At 31.3% G+C, this 18,012-nt stretch overlaps 1 protein-coding gene and 1 long non-coding RNA gene across 2 annotated transcripts in view; one reads left to right on the top strand and one right to left on the bottom strand.

Annotated features, from left to right (window-relative positions):
• LOC134691044 (uncharacterized) overlaps positions 1-18,012 on the top strand; it is a 261,558-nt gene that overhangs the window by 111,391 nt on the left and 132,155 nt on the right. The gene's annotated exons all lie outside the window — the stretch shown is intronic.
• On the bottom strand, positions 1,172-2,395 carry LOC134691501 (FMRFamide receptor-like). Its single transcript, XM_063552035.1, has 2 exons — positions 1,931-2,395; positions 1,172-1,822 (listed from the first exon to the last, which is right to left on the bottom strand). The coding sequence occupies exons 1-2, from the start codon at positions 2,291-2,293 to the stop codon at positions 1,172-1,174; spliced, it is 1,014 nt and encodes a 337-aa protein (XP_063408105.1). The 5' UTR covers positions 2,294-2,395.

Here is an 18,012-nt window from a genome sequence, read left to right as displayed (position 1 = left end):
TTGCATATTTTGATTAAGATATATTTCTTTCTTGCGATAAGTTGATTTCATTCCATATCTTCCATAACGCGAAATTAAAAAATAAAACAGATATAACATTCTTTTTACATTGTTATTTGTTTTATTTTTAGATGAGTGACACCCTATCTCTGCCCTCTTCGAAATCACTATCCAAGGGATTTTCAAATGGTCAGAACCATAAACTGTCAACACAAGTTTAAGTAAAAAGGGGAATAATAAAAATACCCAACTCCAAGGAAAATGAAACGTTCAAACACATCCAGCAAATGGAAAACAACTGTTTTAAATTTTGTCTTACTTTATGCTATGTTTCTTATATATTAGTAAATCGCTTCATTTATCTGTCATTTAAATATAGTGAAACATGCAGAAACTTAATATTGGGTCAATTAAACATTAGCCCCCGACTAACACAAGAAGATAATTTGTTGTGGCATGTCCGATTCTGAAATTGTTTTCTAAGGTCTGTAAACTTTACTGTTTGCAAATTAATGACAGCATTTAACATGGTTAACTGTGTCTAACACTTATAACGAATATTTTTCAAGTATTTGTTTCAATTTTGACGTGTCGGTATTGGCCAATCTGCAGGTTTTAATCTTACAATTTCATTAGTTTATATGAATCAAAAGGATTAGCGTGAAGGAGTCGAGAATTTTGGAATTTGTCAAATAATGACTCAAATCATAACTTTATTGTTGATGCCGGTTTCAATGAACAACTTATATAACAGAATATAGGCATATATAACCTTATGTATCATATATGATGACAATCGCATTTTAACCCCTTTTACGAGGGTTGCTGTCACTATATAAAATCATGGTTTTAATATTATCATCAACTCTCATCACGTGTTACATTATTTATTTCTTAAACCGTTCACATTTCACTACGTTTTATACGATTTTATCATCATAATAGAACTATTGCCTCTGCCTCGTCTCTACGAATATCTTTAAGTTATTCTTTAAGAGGTTATTTATTTTTTTTAAATTTATATATGAATAGCTGCAATTGATAAATTAAAATACATACATTGAAGATTTGTATTTTTTTTAATTTTGTCTAATAAGTGTATAACATTTACGTTAAAATAAAACAGTTTCTAAAACTTATCATTAGAACACAATATTACCCATTTTGAACTCTAAGATAACAAAATGTGCGGTGCTTTCCATATAGGATTTGTCTCTCTTACTGTATCTCTCCTATATCTGTATGCCATTAATGATGTTGTAACACTATCTTTAGTAAAATCAGATTTTCTTGATTGATAATCTGATATCATGATATTCGTACCTCTGTTCTTTTTCTTCCACCTGCATAAAAGTTTCTTAAAAGTTCTTCGGAATCTGCTACTAAAGTAGGAATATAAAATGAAGTTTATTGAAGCGTTTACCTGACCAAGCATATTACAAATGTTTCCCGCTATTAATATATTGTCTTTGTCATGTGGTATAATAAAGGCGGAGACATATACTTTGTAGATCAATAGTATTGCCCACGGAATCTGACACAGAAGAAATATAATCACTACTGATATTAACATTGTTGTGACCTTCTGTTGTTCCATAGACTGGTTATTGTGATCTCCAAGAACATGAGACTGGGATAACAATTTACGTCGTTTGTTCGCATGCCAAACAGACTTGATGAGAAACATATTAAAAACTGAAAGAAGAATAAGTGGAACGAAAGTAAATAACGTTATGTACCACCAATAATATCCAAACTGGTAACTTTCTCTTTCACCAAACTCTGATGTGTCACATCTGTAATTAATCTTCGTTAGATTTTTCTGAACAAGTCTGGATGACGAGTTACTCATTTTTATTGACACATTAGTTTTCGTTGTTAAGAAGAATTCGTCTTGTTGATATGTTAAAGGTGTTAAATTGTCGTCCACTGTATGCATAATTTCCATATCAGTTATAACTTCATTTTCAAACGCTACCGGCAAAGTATTACACAAACAAACAAGAAAGACTACTAACGTTATAAATTTTGCCTTTTGAACTGTACACCAGGCTTTACCTTTCATTGGATGACAGACGCCTATATAACGTTCTAAGGTAAAACAAACTGTCACCCACACGCTACAGTTTCCAAACAAATCAGAAATTGCCCGACCATAAGGGATGTAATAATAGCTTGACGCATACATATCTTTGTCCCTGCAGTGTATCATGGATAAAGTTAACATAAATATCAGATATAGCATATCAAAAACAGCAAGGTTTGTAAGATAGACATTTGTTGATGTTCTCATTTTCGGTCTACTTAAGACAGCAATATTACAGGAATTTCCTGCAATTCCTAGAATTACAATCACTGGTATTAGAATACGATCAGCTACAAATCGTGTCCATTCAAGTGCAAACGATATTTCATGTGTGTTGATAGGTACAGAAAAATTGTCGGATGTGTTTGAATTTGCTTCCATATTCATCCCTCTTAATTTTCCAGTTAAATTCAGTCTTCGTTGTTATTATTTCAATACTCTTTTCTTACTGACTAACTATCTGCCATTAGCCATTTCCAAGTCTTCATTTCTTCAATAATAAGAAAACAATTATTATACGAAGGAGACGAATACGGAAAGAAAATCTAGTGATAATTGATTAATGTATCCTGTTAAGCAGTTACGTGATGTTATATTTTATAGAAGATTTGTAAAGAACATTTATGCTATTGTCATATCGCTGTTTGAAAATAAACTTGAGTAGATAAGAACCCAACGTCTAGACTTTTGCGAAATGAACACGACACACGATCTGACACTAAGCTTCTGGAAATATTTCAAATAATAAACGAATATGCATATTTAAAGAAAAATGGAAAGTGGTGAGTGTAAATTATGAAAAAAAATGAAATAATCTTAATTGATTTTTAAGGCACAAATATTTGATAAACTCCCTAATCGCAAATATTTTCAGTGTTATTTAATTTAACAGAAATTAATATATCTTTAGAGATTCGTCGTCCTCAGATGACGATAAAGATACCATGTGTAAACTCCGAATGAAAAACAGTCAAAATAAGAAAAACAGATTAAGATTGATAATAAATAAAAAAATCGATATACAGTCAGCACAATAAATAGATGCATGTTTCTTAACATTAAAAATTGTGGATGAAACATATTATCAAATCAACAATCAGGTATACATTGAACATATTTTTTTAGGTTGGTTTTTAAATCTGAGTTTCCTTAGTATAAGCAGTCATCTAATACGATATATTCTATTGCAAACACACTACACATTCAATTATTTATATCAATTTTCTGAATCGTGAAAATAAAACTCAACTTACTTTTAAGTTCACGAGGTCAACAAACATGAATGAATGTCCGTGATTTCATTTAAGACTGTGCTTATTCTTTTAATTTCGCCATTTAGGTTCGACGACAAAAGCAAAATGACCAACTATGTACGGTGATGTATACATAATGATGCTAATTTACGTGAATTCTTTCATAAAATGTAAAAAAAGGGGTCATTCGTTTGATTAATTTGCTATTTGTTTCGCTGCCTATTGATGATAAACAATTACAACTAACAGAAATTCATTCTAAGAATGTATCGGAAAATAAGACCCAGGAAATTAATTCTTTACGATGAACGATGATTTTATAATTATTATTGTAATTCAGCACGATCCATTTCCCTTTGACAAATTTTGTATAATAACCTTGGAATGATATTAAGTGTCAGAAGCGATACACTAAGTTAATTGTGTTTATATTTGTGTAGGTTATTTCCGTCAAATATTGAATAAATCTTAGGTATACTCTTACGTCGTAACTACAATCCCCTTCCCTTTCATGAATGTGACCAACCTAATTAGACTATTTAAAGGATTTGTTATCACATAAGCAACACGACGGGTGCCACATGTGGAGCAGGATCTGCTTACCCTTCCGGAGCACCTGCGATTTCCCCTAGTTCTTGGTGGGGTTCGTGTTACTTATTCTTTAGTTTTCTATGTTGTGTCATGTGTACTATTGTTTGTCTGTTTGTCTTTTTCATTTTTAGCCATAACGTTGTCAGTTTATTTTCTATTGATGAGTTTGACTGTCCCTCTGGTATCTTTCGTCCCTCTTTTAAACAGGAATACACATTTAGTTGATTATGCAATGTGTTTATAATGAGAAAAAAATATGTCTACAACATGATTAGAAATAAAATATGATAGTTTTATTTTCTCTTATAAGGAAGTCGTTAATGATCTATGCTTGATATATTTATATATAATGACTAAATTATTTTTAGATATTCTAAAACATTAATTCTAAATCAGCTTTATGTTCCCAATAAGGAAAGTAACATTTGAATCTTTTTTTATGTTACGTGAAAGAAAAACACAAAAAAAACATTACTGTTTAATCGATAATGTCAAACATGTTAGCTTCGTTTTTTATTATTTCTTTGTATTCCCCCAATAAATATAGCATTTATTCCATCTACTGTACAATATCGCTTAAAAGCGGTGGGATTGGGTGGTGTTGGGTGTAAAGGGGCGTTGAGCGGATGTTGCGTTTAGACGAAAACACCTTGAGTTTCCTTTCTTGTTCTGTGGACGTTTAAAACCTAAAAACAGTCTCACATATTTGTTTTATTAATGTACAATTAATCAAACCATTATTTTTCTCGTTTTGATTGTTTTCATTTTTCATTTCTAGACCATTTATATATCAGTATTCGTTCATCAACCCAACAATATTAGATCTGTAAATTTGCTTTCGCAATTTTTTTTGTCCTTCCCTCGCCGGGATTCGAACCCATGCTACTGAGATATCGTGACACAAAATCGCCTGTACTGCAGCCATCCCGCTAGACCACACGACCACATGGGCTTCACACAAATAAAGCTTTCAGTAGCCGTGTGTTACCTTTCCTCGTCAGTTTTAATCTAGCGGCGTACTATAGTACATGATACATAAGGCATGGAGATGTTATTGTTACAGATCAGCTCAATTATCTATAGTAAAGGATTCTACAAATTAATGCAAGATACAGTCACAGAAAATAATTATATTTATAAGTACGACTGAGTCAGTGACAACTCTACAACAGATTTATCCATCGGATCACCAGCAATGATGGTGATACATGGCTGTGTACATTATGTATATACAACTCGTCTAAACATCAACCCAACAATGTTAGATCTGTAAATTTGCTTTCGCAAATTTTTTGTTCTTCCCTCGCCGGGATTCGAACCCATGCTACTGATATATCGTGATACCAAATCGCCTGCACTGCAGCCGTCCCGCTCAACCACACGACCACCTTGTCTCCACAAAAATAAAGCTTTCAATGGCCGTGTGTTACCTTTCCTCGTCAGTTTTAATCTAGCGGCGTACTACAGTTCATGATATATAAGGCATGGATATGTTATTGTTACAGATCAGCTTAATTATCTATAGTAAAGGATCCTACAAATTAATGCAAGATACAGTCACAGAAAATAATTATATTTATAAATACGTCTGAGTCAGTGCCAAGTCTACAACAGATTTATCCATCGGATCACCAGCAATGATGGTGATACATGGCTGTGTACATTATGTATATACAACTCGATTTGAGGTTTCTTATGACTTTAATATAAATTCAATACTAAGCAGAAAACAATGAACTTGTGGCCAAGATGTTATGCCACAAAGACAAGGTGGTATATCTATATATATATATATATTTGAACGTAGTTTTCAATTTAGACTCGTTTATATTTTTTGTTTGGGCATGTATCATATTTTCCCTCCGTTTTATATGATCCGTTCATCCTATATATTGACTCTTAAAATTCAAGTGTTAATCTAAAAATGAGGGTACTTTCTCTAAAAATGAGGGTACTTTTTATATGGCCTTCCAACTACCGTTTCGATCCCTAACATCACTGAAGAGACATTATTGTCCAAATTTCGGATATGGTGTACTAAAGAAATATTGACACCGAATGTTTGTGGCACAACATCCTGTCCACAAGTTAACAATTTGTTTTCTTTCTGTGACGTATTAAATTTATATTAGGATCCATTTTGTTACATCTTGTGATCAATTTTATTTGGCAATCGTCAATGGCAGTCAGCAGGGTTAAAGAACATCAGTTGTTCGACCTGTTAGTCAAATGCGTTTTGTTTAAATATACTTTTTCACTCTTTTGGTCTTTTGGAAAATGTTGTTTGTGCTGTTTTTAGACCCTTCTACAACGAAATTCATTTGACATGCACACGTATAAAAACTGCGGTTTTTATCCAACGCAGTCATAGGTTTGAACGTAGTTTTCAATTTAGACTCGTTTATATATATATATAGAGCAATATGTATTGTACTATTAAATCGATTTCAATTGACGTTCTATTAGAACAAATCTTTTTTAATAGCATATTTTATTATTTTCACAGTTAAGAATACTTGAAAGTATGGATAATTTACACATGTATATACGTAACAAAGACAGTAAATTGAAATATATCAAATTAGATTTAATTTAAACAATTTTTGTTTTTTGCAGAAAATACAGAAAAATGACAGTAAGAATGTTTTTACAGTAATTGAAAAGGAAAATAATTTTACAAACAGACAAATATATCAACTAATTAAGATGTCATTACAAACAGTTCACAGTAAATCATACATATTTGAAAAAAATAGTTACCAAAAAAATAAAAATAAGAGTTTTTTAATCTATATGTTTGTTTAAATTCTAAAGAGTTAAAAGGAAACCTCTAGATGTAATAATAATGAAATAGAAAAAGGACGAAACAAATTGAGAGAATTTTGAGGCAAATGTAAAACAAAATAAAAACAATTATTTTGTGATCACAGTCAAGAAGGCAATAACAAACATAATAAATTATGGCATTCACTTTTCAAATAGCTTACCTTATCAAAATATATACTTCAAGCAAGTTATTGAAATTACAATCCTTTATCGCCATAGTATCAATTTAAACAGCTCCAAATACTGACAAATTGTTTTACAAAACACATTCAGCATTTGAATGAAAAATGAATTAAATTCATGCGCTCTAAGGACCAAAAGCAATGTTATTTCTCCAGTGCTGATTACACGATTGGCAATGGATAAAATTTACGCATAGATTTGTTTATAGAATCCAATCGTATATTGAATATCATTGGTTTCTAGTTCAATAGTTGTTGTTATGTGTATATTGCATTGATTAAAACAAGATTGTTTCCTTATCATTCTATCAGAATATTTTTGGAAACTAGTATATTGCATGTGACATGTAATCAACACGAACCCTTAAATTTCATTGGATGAACAATTATGCAATATTTTGGGATAGGTAAATTTGTCAAAACAATATGCATTTGAACAACATATTTTAATCGTGACACAACATGACATGCATAGATAAAATTGAAATCCCTAGGTATTGATAAACGACAAACAAAGATTATGCTATATTGTATTCCGTCCCCGCATATGAGTATATTAGACGACAATGCGGCAAATCCAGACACACGCGTGACAGAGAGATGGCGTAGCCCATACATTCATGATAAAATAATATGAGCATTATGAAATAATGTAGACCATGATCTATATAATTATGATTTCATACACAATTGCACTCTGACGATTATTCGTCTGATTTGCGATCATACCGCATCTACATTATGAAAAGCTATTTAATGTAAAAATAAAAACAAAATAAAAAAGTATTGAATCATTTTCCGCTTAAGAACACAGATCTCTCATGTTTTTGGTTGTTTTTTTTTTTTCCATGTTATTTATAAAGTACGATCGCTATTCATATACCATCAATGTTTGACAGTTTTTCTAAAAGCAGACTAACCATCCTTAGACTAATGTTAGATATTTTAAACTTAATTAGAGGATTTTACATACGGTTGATATTCAAGATGGATACAATCTTTTTCAAATCATCACTACAACAGCATGTTCTAATGGTTCAAGCTTTTTTTTCAATTTTAGACCTTTACAGATGACTCATTTATTTCTTTATATATTATTTACGCTTGACATTGCGTCCCAAATTTACTAACAGCAATTAACAGATTATTTTCAAAATATATAATCAATTGAAGTCATACTGATGTGCTTAATCTTTAAATTTTCCTATTTATGAAGGGTATTTCTGTTTTGAATTTTCTTCGGATTTCAGTTTTGTTGTTGTTGTACATTTACATAACTATCATCTATGGCTCTTATATCGATATAGTTGTCATGCTAAATCAAAAACAAAGTTGGGTTCCCTTAAAATGAACCCCAAAAAAAGGCACAAGTATTAGAAAATCATCTGAATAATTCCATTTATATTGTGTATTTTCTTATCGTATCGATGAGTCGAAGTAGAACTTTAAAGGTCACACCTGAAAATGACCAGTAGACAATATAAGACATCAAGGGTGAAAGAAAGAAAAAAAAATAGTAAACAAAAATCGCATGACTAAAATAAAAGGATGAAAAAGAACCACCGTCTGTATGCAGATTATTATCCCTCATACATCCGGTAACGCATTAAATTTAATGTGACATGTTATCCTCTTATCACACCAACGTGCAATCTATTCTGATTTATGTAATTTACAAGTCTGCTGTGCTATATCATTTATCTCCTAATGTATTGTTTGCGATTGGTTCTATTTGGCATGTTAAACAGAAACCATTGATACGATCATAATTAAGACATACTCCTGTCATATCATTGCTGTCAACAAAACTACCCCCGATGTATTGCATCAATTCTTCAACAAGCAATTTTGGTTGTAAATCAAATTTTATGCAATGGATTTTTTTTTAAAGTTGCTTGTTGCTATATGATTATAATTGACAATCCTGTATTCTTGCGTATATAACTCCATATTAACCTAAAACAAAAACAAAAACTTTGAATTTATAGATGACTATCAACCTTTCGAATTTTTAAAATCAAATGATTTTCAATATCGCTATTGATTTAATTCGAACGTCACAAATGAGTCTTTTGTAGACGAAAAGCGCTTTTGGTATACTATTGTAAAAGACGAGTTCCTTGAATAAAATACGCATAGATCAGCTGTCATAACTATAAAAAAAACCTCAATCATTTTTTCTCATGTCTGCCTATGTGACTATTATTGGTATCGTTATGCCTGCTGTTACTGATAGGCGAAATGGTACCAAATGATAAAACTATTTCAGCTATTTAAATATCTCATAATAAGTAGATGTACTAAAATTTAAAACCTCAACTTAACTTCATTTTTGATTTTTATAATTTCTTTATAAAGTTATCAAAACAAGTATCACGAATATGAAAACAAGCTATACCACATAACGTCTAAAGTCATAATAACGATCACCAGGAATGGTCGAAATCACTTTATAAATAAGATGTAACAGGATAATCTCGTGAGTGTCCGTTCGAACTCTCCACGTGACAATGGTTAGCAATATTACAACCAATTACTTCGTGTGATAAAGGGAATGTCGCCATGAATTAAGATAAAAGAATGCATACGGTATTAAACTGACCTGTTTTTCATGACAGAAAAAGGCATTTGTTCCGTGTCTTTAATATATTTTTTAGTCGTTAGTGTAAAAAGATCAAAACTTGTAAGTGACTAAGTAATTATTTCTGTAAAATATAAAGTAGAAATTGGTTAATTTTTGATTGAAAATTCAATAAATTGTCTCAAATGCGACAACAAATAATTATTTTAACGTTTATATGTTACTTCGAAATTTAGAACTACATTTTTGTAATAAATATACATGATGTACCTTATATGGCATTAAATAAAACTCATTACTATAGAATGATAATCATCTGAATATAACTGTGATAAGAGGTGTTTTATACAGTCGTATTGTAAATGTTAAAATAATGTTTTTTGCTCTTTATCTTCACAACTATCGATGGAACTTTTTTTTATAAAAAATTCTTTGAAATACTATTTGAAGATAATTTAAAATAGGATTATATTAGTTGGATATAAAGTGTAATTTAATCCAAACTTGTTTGTATAAATAAAAAAGACATATGTAAACAAAACAAAATATACTAACCACGGACTGATAATAAGAATAAAACAATAAAAGCATCAACCAACCTACACAAATTTTTCAAAAACAAAATTCTTGATGTTCAACGTATTGAATAAAAGAAACATATTTATGTTGCTATTTAGGTGTTAAGTTGAAATATTTGTTCGGCAACCATGGTAACGTATTGCTTATTCGATGATTAATCTGTTCTGATTAATATACTACGAACAATAATCATAAAAATAGAAATCAAATCAAAACGAACTCTTTTTCTTTTCAATGATTTGGAACATCCAATAAAATATTTAAAACTAACATTGAAAACAGATAAGCAACAAAGGAAGAGACGTGGCACGTATTCTGCCGTGATACCACTAACTTTTAAGATCATCACACAGCTTTTTTAATAACAGAATAATGTCAATCATTTGAAGTTTTCAATTTTGATACACTTTTATTAAAGTCATTATTGTCAACAGAACTTCCGACGATGCTGAACATCATTTCTTTGATTGTTACTTAAATTTGCTATTTGTTTTATTATGATGATTTGTGCGTTTTGATTAGAATTTGACCATTCCCTCATTTGGTGTTACATCCATTGTATGTCAAGAATCTTAGACTTTATAGATGAATATCCACTTTCAAACCATATATGAACAAATGATTTTTACCATCGATTTTGCATTGACCTCCTTACTGTTAATTTTTTTAGATTCGCCCATCGAGGACAAGTCTTTTGGCTAAGAAACATGTGTCTAGTGTGTACTTAGTGCCTTGCCTTTTCAAAAGTTATTTTAATGAAATTTCAACAGTCAATAAAAGCAGTTATTAACAATTGAATCGCAAAAGGTAAGAACATATTTACAAGGGACAGGGGCTGATGCAGGAAGTTTCGAAAAAGGGGGGGGGGTGCTAACCCAGGGCAAAAGGTGGGGTGGGTGCAAAACAAATGTCCCGATACAAATGCATTGATCGGCAAAAATAAAGGGGGGTGCGCACCCCCGGAACCCCCCCTCTGGATCCGCCACTGAGGGATCAAAACGGTATCAACTTAATTTCAAATGTTGTACATGTGTAGATACCATTTATTGAAATAGCAATACTCTAAATTTATATCCAAAATGTTCAGTATAATATTCAACAATATTATCTCATCTGCATTGGTGAACGTTATGGTTCAGTCTTTGGTAAATTATGTGTAGATGCATATAATGTTGTTTGGTTGGGGACTTTTTTTGCCATGACACTGACCGTTCGTTTTCGACTGGTGAGTTTGGCTATCCCTGTAATAACTTTGGCCTCTCTTCTATTTCTATCACCAATTAATATGATGTTAAATGGAAATATAATATCGAATGACACAATCGACTTTAGGTATATGCATATGATACATGTAGATTACTAGGTGGGTTCGAAAGAACTGTGAAAATGATGTTTATCTGCAACTGTCTAGCTGCTTGCTGGATCAGACATTTTGTGACCTTTACCCTCACCTCAATAATTTAGACATAACATAATAGGCATACAAGTGGGAGGTCTGAATAGCTATATAAACCAGGTTTAATCATGCATTTCATAAAGGAAATGCATGTGCCATGTCTCGACTATGTCATTCGTTTCTCACTTTGTTATATGATATTTGACGCAAAATTTTAATTGTCGACATAACATGAATTGATTTTTGAACAAATAAGTTTTAAAGCTGAATCTAGTTAGTTTCAATTGAAAGTATTCGCGTAATTTCTTGTAGAAATATAAGAACTAATCAATTCGAGTTATAAAGGAGAAAGTCGTCGCAAAGAATCTTTACCACTGGATAAAATAAATGAGTCCATAAACCTTATATTTGACATGTTACTTTTTGATAGAAAATATAATCAATCTATCGACATTTTCTCAAACCCTCAACACTAAATTCTTATTGTAATTTCAGACATAAAAAAAAAGTTGTATTTGGCTTCATATATATATAGTTTAATGTTACCAAAAGATGGTGTAAGATGAATTAGAACTATTGATTACTCCGTTGATATATTTGATTTTTTTTTTCTTAACATATATTCATATACAGTCAATGTGTTGTTTTGTTTTCGGTATAAATATCTGCTTATTCTTTATAACTCTTTTGTTGAAATTTTCAAAAAAATGCAATATCAGACGTGTAATTGATACCAAATTAAAATGTAAATGCAAAATTTGTGAAAACATCATAGTAGTAGATTAATGGCAAAACCAAAAGCACAAACACATCAAAAGTATGGAAAAAAACTGTCATATTCCTGGTTTGATATAGACATTGGTTGGACTAGTCGAATAAGATTTTTAAGAACTGATCATACTCATCAATCAAATAATAACATCAATTCATGAAGATATAAATCCACAAACCAATCACATCTTCAAGATAGTATATAGTCTAAACAAAATTGATAGTATTTAAATCATATGCACAAAGTCGACAAAATTAAAAAAAAAATAACACTACCAATGAAAAGTTACATTCAATAGCTACTGACGATGTTTGGAACATTGATTGGGCTTGACAAACACCACAAACCAGTCAAACTAAAGGACTTTCAAATAGTATGTGCTGCTTCTCGGTGTAGTACTTGTCATTTATATCAGCAATGACTGGTTTGTTGTAACTTTAAAAAAGTAAAAGTGAATTATCTTTTTGTGGTCAGTGTGAGCTAGCACGTTAATAAGATCCGGATTCATCGAGTCACTTAATGTTTGAGCAGGGTTCATAATTGATTAAATTCGTATCGCATTATTATGTTATCGTCCTTAAAATGCGTTTAATATTTCATTGGACGTTAAACACCCACCAATCTATTCTTTATAAACATAAAGCGTGGTTGAATTAACTGCGTTGTCCAAATTACGCTCTTCCCTTTTAGTATCATGAGTTTTGAAAACGTACAGTATTGAATTTCAACTAGTACAATGTTTCTTACTTTTAACAGCAGCTGTCATTTCGTGTTTTTGCAGTTAATACGAATTTCATTCGGTTGATATTTTCTTGTCAATTTAAAGCAACAAACAATTAAAATATACTTTCTTGAAATAAAAGTATGTTTAAACCTTCCTGTTAAATGTCAATTATGTTATAGACAGATTCCTAATTATCAAGCAATTCAGGAATGAATGAAGTGAATTACATTTTGTTAGGTAAATTGCGTGGTTGATTAATGAAAATAAAACTATTTATTAAGCTACAGCACATATCGACAAAACAACTTGCACTGATTAGATTAATTTTTTTCTGTTTTTAGATTACCAAGGAAAGAACGTTGTCATAATCACGTCCACCTTTAAAAGATTTCCTAATTGATTCTCCGATAAGTAAATGGTTTGTCTTTATAGCTGACATAATAAAGTACTTTATACAGTCTGTAATATAATACAAGTATTGCTCGCTGAGAGGAATAGTGAATGTAAAAATGCACAAAACGAAACCTTTGTTTGCGGGCCTAGTATTGCAGTACAACATATATGTTTACTTCTTACTTTTTGCAATCGTACAATGTTTAATGAAACGCAAAAAGAACTCCAACAAAAATTCAAATGTGAATGTCCTTTATTAAATGGCAAAATCAAAAGGTCAATCGCATCTTACGACAGGGGAACAACTGTGCTATTCTTAACGTACAGACGTTTCCGTGTGTATCAACCAGACTTAACTTAACGGAATGTTTGGAAGATAAACAACTTTTAAAACAAGTTATACAATGCCACATTTTGTCAGTTTAAAAATAAGAGACTCAATTGCAATTCAATTTAATTTCATAATCAAGACTTTCAAATGTAAATCGCATTTCAAAATGTTATTAACCCATGCGATAACTCTTTGAGATATTTGCAAGAGACCGGTAACAATGCAAGATTTTCTTCATGTTCAACAAGTTCCCATTGTAGTCAAAACTAAACGTCAAGACGACCTTAATGACAAAACTAACTTTGATTTTTTTTTAACTATATCTTGTTCCTAACATTTATGAAATATACGACATTGATCGAAAAGCCAAAAAAGATAAACCATCAACTGTTAAATTTGTTAGCTCAGAGTTCCAACGTTTTTCCATGTGTATCTTTTTGTTCACTGTCTAAACTTGATATGTTTTTTTCTCTTTGTTATGTCTGGCTGTCTCTACAAAAGACCAGTTTTGATGTTGGTAATATGATATATATGACCTTAACATAGCATTATAAGTAATCAATTGTATCAAATGATTGGTGTATTCCACTAGTAAGAATAATACCATTGCAATCTCATTCCTGAATAGATAGTTTTCGTTTTGCTAGGATTAATCAATGTCATTTCGGAAAAATGATGTAGATTCTAATTAACCTCATGTGTTGTTTACTTAAGGGTTAGGACCTGGATTTTGTAAAGATGACCATCCAGCGGTGAGAACATTTGACTTTGAACGAACATGTCTTTCGTCTTTGAACCGATACGAACATACTGAGTAGGCATTCATTAATTAATGCCACCATTCCAACTTTATGGATATGTTGAGGTCAATAACAACTGGAATGGTCCTTATTTAGATTACATTGATGTTTGAACTGGTCTTGATCATACATATGAATGTATATAACTTTCCCAAAAAAAGAACATGATCATTGTGGCTTTACAACAAGCATATTTTTCATTGAGAAATATCTTACAATATTTTGAAATTAACCTCCATTTTTTAAACGTTTTGGATCGGGTTAAAGTACTTATGCATGTTGCAGTACTAAAACATATCTTGTTGCTGTAAAATGAGATTTGTTTTTAAAAAGAGGTTTAAAAACTGCACGTATTCATATACATTAACGATGATGGTGATAAACAGCAAATGTCAACGAATGTTTAAAAAGCTCGCTATTGTTGAAAGAATTTTAGTATAGTTGTTTTTTAACCAGGGTTCCATAAAAATATGGTATTTCACAAATCAAATAGGAACAAAAAAGGATTTCCCAGAGAGTGTTGATCTTAATTTACAATTTGAGAGTTCCTATTGAAAAAAAACCAAACATACGCGTTTTGTTTTATATTCCATATCCTTTTGAATGAAATTAATCAGACAATTAAAGAAACACAATACAAACATGAAAAAGCAGAATGCTAGGAATCGAACGAGTTTTAAATTTGAATAATGACATTAGATGAATATTTCATTATAATTCGTTATTTTGATTGGCTAAAAACAATCTCGCGTCATTCTGAAATCAACATTCGTATCAAAACAGAGTAGATACATGAATAACGACACACGTTTTCATTATAAATATTTAGATAGATAATAATCATGATAATAAAACAAAATCGATAGAAATAGTGTTTTCATGATCATGGCGAAAAATGTAACTATATGTTAGGACCAAAATGGTGAATGTATAGCTTGATTGTGCGTTACTTGGACGTTGCAGGAGCAACTATATATAACCTTTACCCTATCCAACTCGTGTAAACATCAACCCAACAATGTAAGATCTGTAAATTTTCTTTCGCAAATGTTTTGTTCTTCCCTCGCCGTGATTCGAACCCATGCTTTTGAGATATCGTGACACCAAATACCTATATTGCAGCCGTCCCGATAGACAACACGACCACCTGGGCTCTACAAAATGTAAAACTTTCGGTGGCTGGTCCAAGGACACAGTTATCGTCCTTTGGTTTTCGTTGTCTATGAATATAGTCCCTAGTGTAAACAGTGTATAACTTGCATGTTTTATTTGATACACTTTCCCAATTTATTTCTTGATATTAAATGCATGAAATATTAATTAGAGGGATGTTATTACATGTCAACAAAATTTGGGTGCTGAATCTTTATGTTCAGTACTGAATTAGTCCAGTTCTAAAAGGTCAAATTTTATCACGTCTGAAGCTGTCAGACTGACTTTTACACCCCCTTAACACAGAATTGTCAATATTTTGAGTGAGAGCTTGTAGAAGTTTCTATAATTTTGATATTATTTGTCTCACTGGTAGTACACTACACTGTAAAAATCTTTTTGAGAAAGAGCAGGTGCGTTTTTTTTTAATTTGAATTTATTGCCTAAAAGAAATGCACTACGAAATAACTGTGCTCTCGGGTCTGCTGTGTGATACCTTTCCTCGTCAGTTTTAATCTAGCGTCATTCTACAGTACATGATATATAAGGCATGGAGATGTATACTCTATATAACTTTCCTCATTATTGAAAGACATTTCTTGATTATTAGTTCTATGAATACAAATTTTATTTTGCCAGATGGGTAACACATGATTAATCTAAACTAGCAAGCTAATTGTAAGGCGTTCTATTGACAAAAGACAACGTAGGAAAACATTGATTTAAAAACATATAACTTAGTAACAAGTTACTCTGACTGCATTTTGATAAATAGGATTTTAGGATGTATATGATACAACACTTCATTCAATTATCAATTACGATAATGAGATAAACCCCATATATAGATATAAGCAGATGTGGTGTGCTAGCAAATAAGACAACTCCATCCAAGTCAAAATTCATAAAAGTAAACCATTATAGGAGAAAGTACGGTCTTCAACACGGAGCCTTGATAAATGGATACGAACTTACTTCCAGTAATACCAAATACTCGTATTATAAGTTTTTTGTACTTATTGTGTTATATTTCTATCTTTAATTTTTAAGACTTATTTTTAAAGATAAGCCAATAGCAGTTGAACCTTGTAGTTCGTTGTTGTGTTTAGCTGGTACATCACTGTCTTAGATTGGTCAGTCTTGTAAAAGAGTTATATTTTTTTTTGCAGATAGTTTTTTATTGTAATTTGGGCAGATATTTTCCTTACAGTTGATTCAGTAATGTTAAAAAAAACGAAACAATAGAAACCAGAGGGCTATGCAAACTCATATATCGAAAAAAAAAGGCAACGTCAAGGATGAAAAAAAGTAAAAGTACACATAACACAACTTTGAAAACTAAGGTCTGAGCAACACGAATGTCACCAAAAACTAGTCCTACGCAATGTTAAGTTTCACTCTAGACAAAAAGATATATTCTAGTTTTGTACAGATACAAATAACTACTCAACAGTGGGAACCGAGGATTAACATATTTTAATGGACTGCATTAATAACAGTAATTGTGATTAAAATTTGATAGACAATGTACAGGACTTAATTATTCATTTGTTCAATCCTTTAGCACTTTTCATATCAAAAGCCGCTTCCCTGAAGAATAGATTTTCGATTGATGTATAGTTAATACACAAATCAGGCGTATCACACTATTCGACTGGTATCTATTGTACACATTTTAAAAACATTCACATGTACACTGAATCAGCTGGGTCTTATATCCAATACGGAAATGTATTCTTATCTTTAAAAACAAAACCTCCATGAAAATAAACTAGGCAGCTGTATACAAAATATCATGTGACACGACTGTTTCATTATCAACGTTAAAACGGCTACTATTCCCGGAAGATTTGTTGTTGTCCATTCTTTTCGATGTGATTTGTCACTTGATTTTAACATTGGATTAGGGACTTTCCAATTTTATTTTCCTCGGGGTTCAGTATTTTTGTGATTTTACTTTTTATTTCTTTGTTTACTATGGTCATTTGAATTATTGTTGAGAACCAATTAGTCAGGCAAATGATAGATGACGGACACATCGGACACTCGGCGGACACCTGCTGCCATGTTACGTCACAGTGCATATACACCATAAACTTTGTGAACCAAATTGTCATGTTTTCCTCGTTAAATCTTAAAAGCAACGTAGACATGTCAATTTACTAAGTGATGTTCTAAGTACGCTACACTAAGTGGTATCTGTCCGTTGATTAATAGGTTTGTCAATGTACTTTAAACATGTTATCGTCACGTAGACGGATCAGTACAAGAGATGCAAAAAGTGCAAGTCAACTTGCATGGTAAAAAAACCACAATACCACCATAAGCAAGCGAAAAAACATGGTC

Source organism: Mytilus trossulus, chromosome 11 (assembly GCF_036588685.1).
Source record: "Mytilus trossulus isolate FHL-02 chromosome 11, PNRI_Mtr1.1.1.hap1, whole genome shotgun sequence".
NCBI lineage: Eukaryota > Metazoa > Mollusca > Bivalvia > Mytilida > Mytilidae > Mytilus > Mytilus trossulus.
This window is presented reverse-complemented; position numbering and strand designations above follow the sequence as displayed.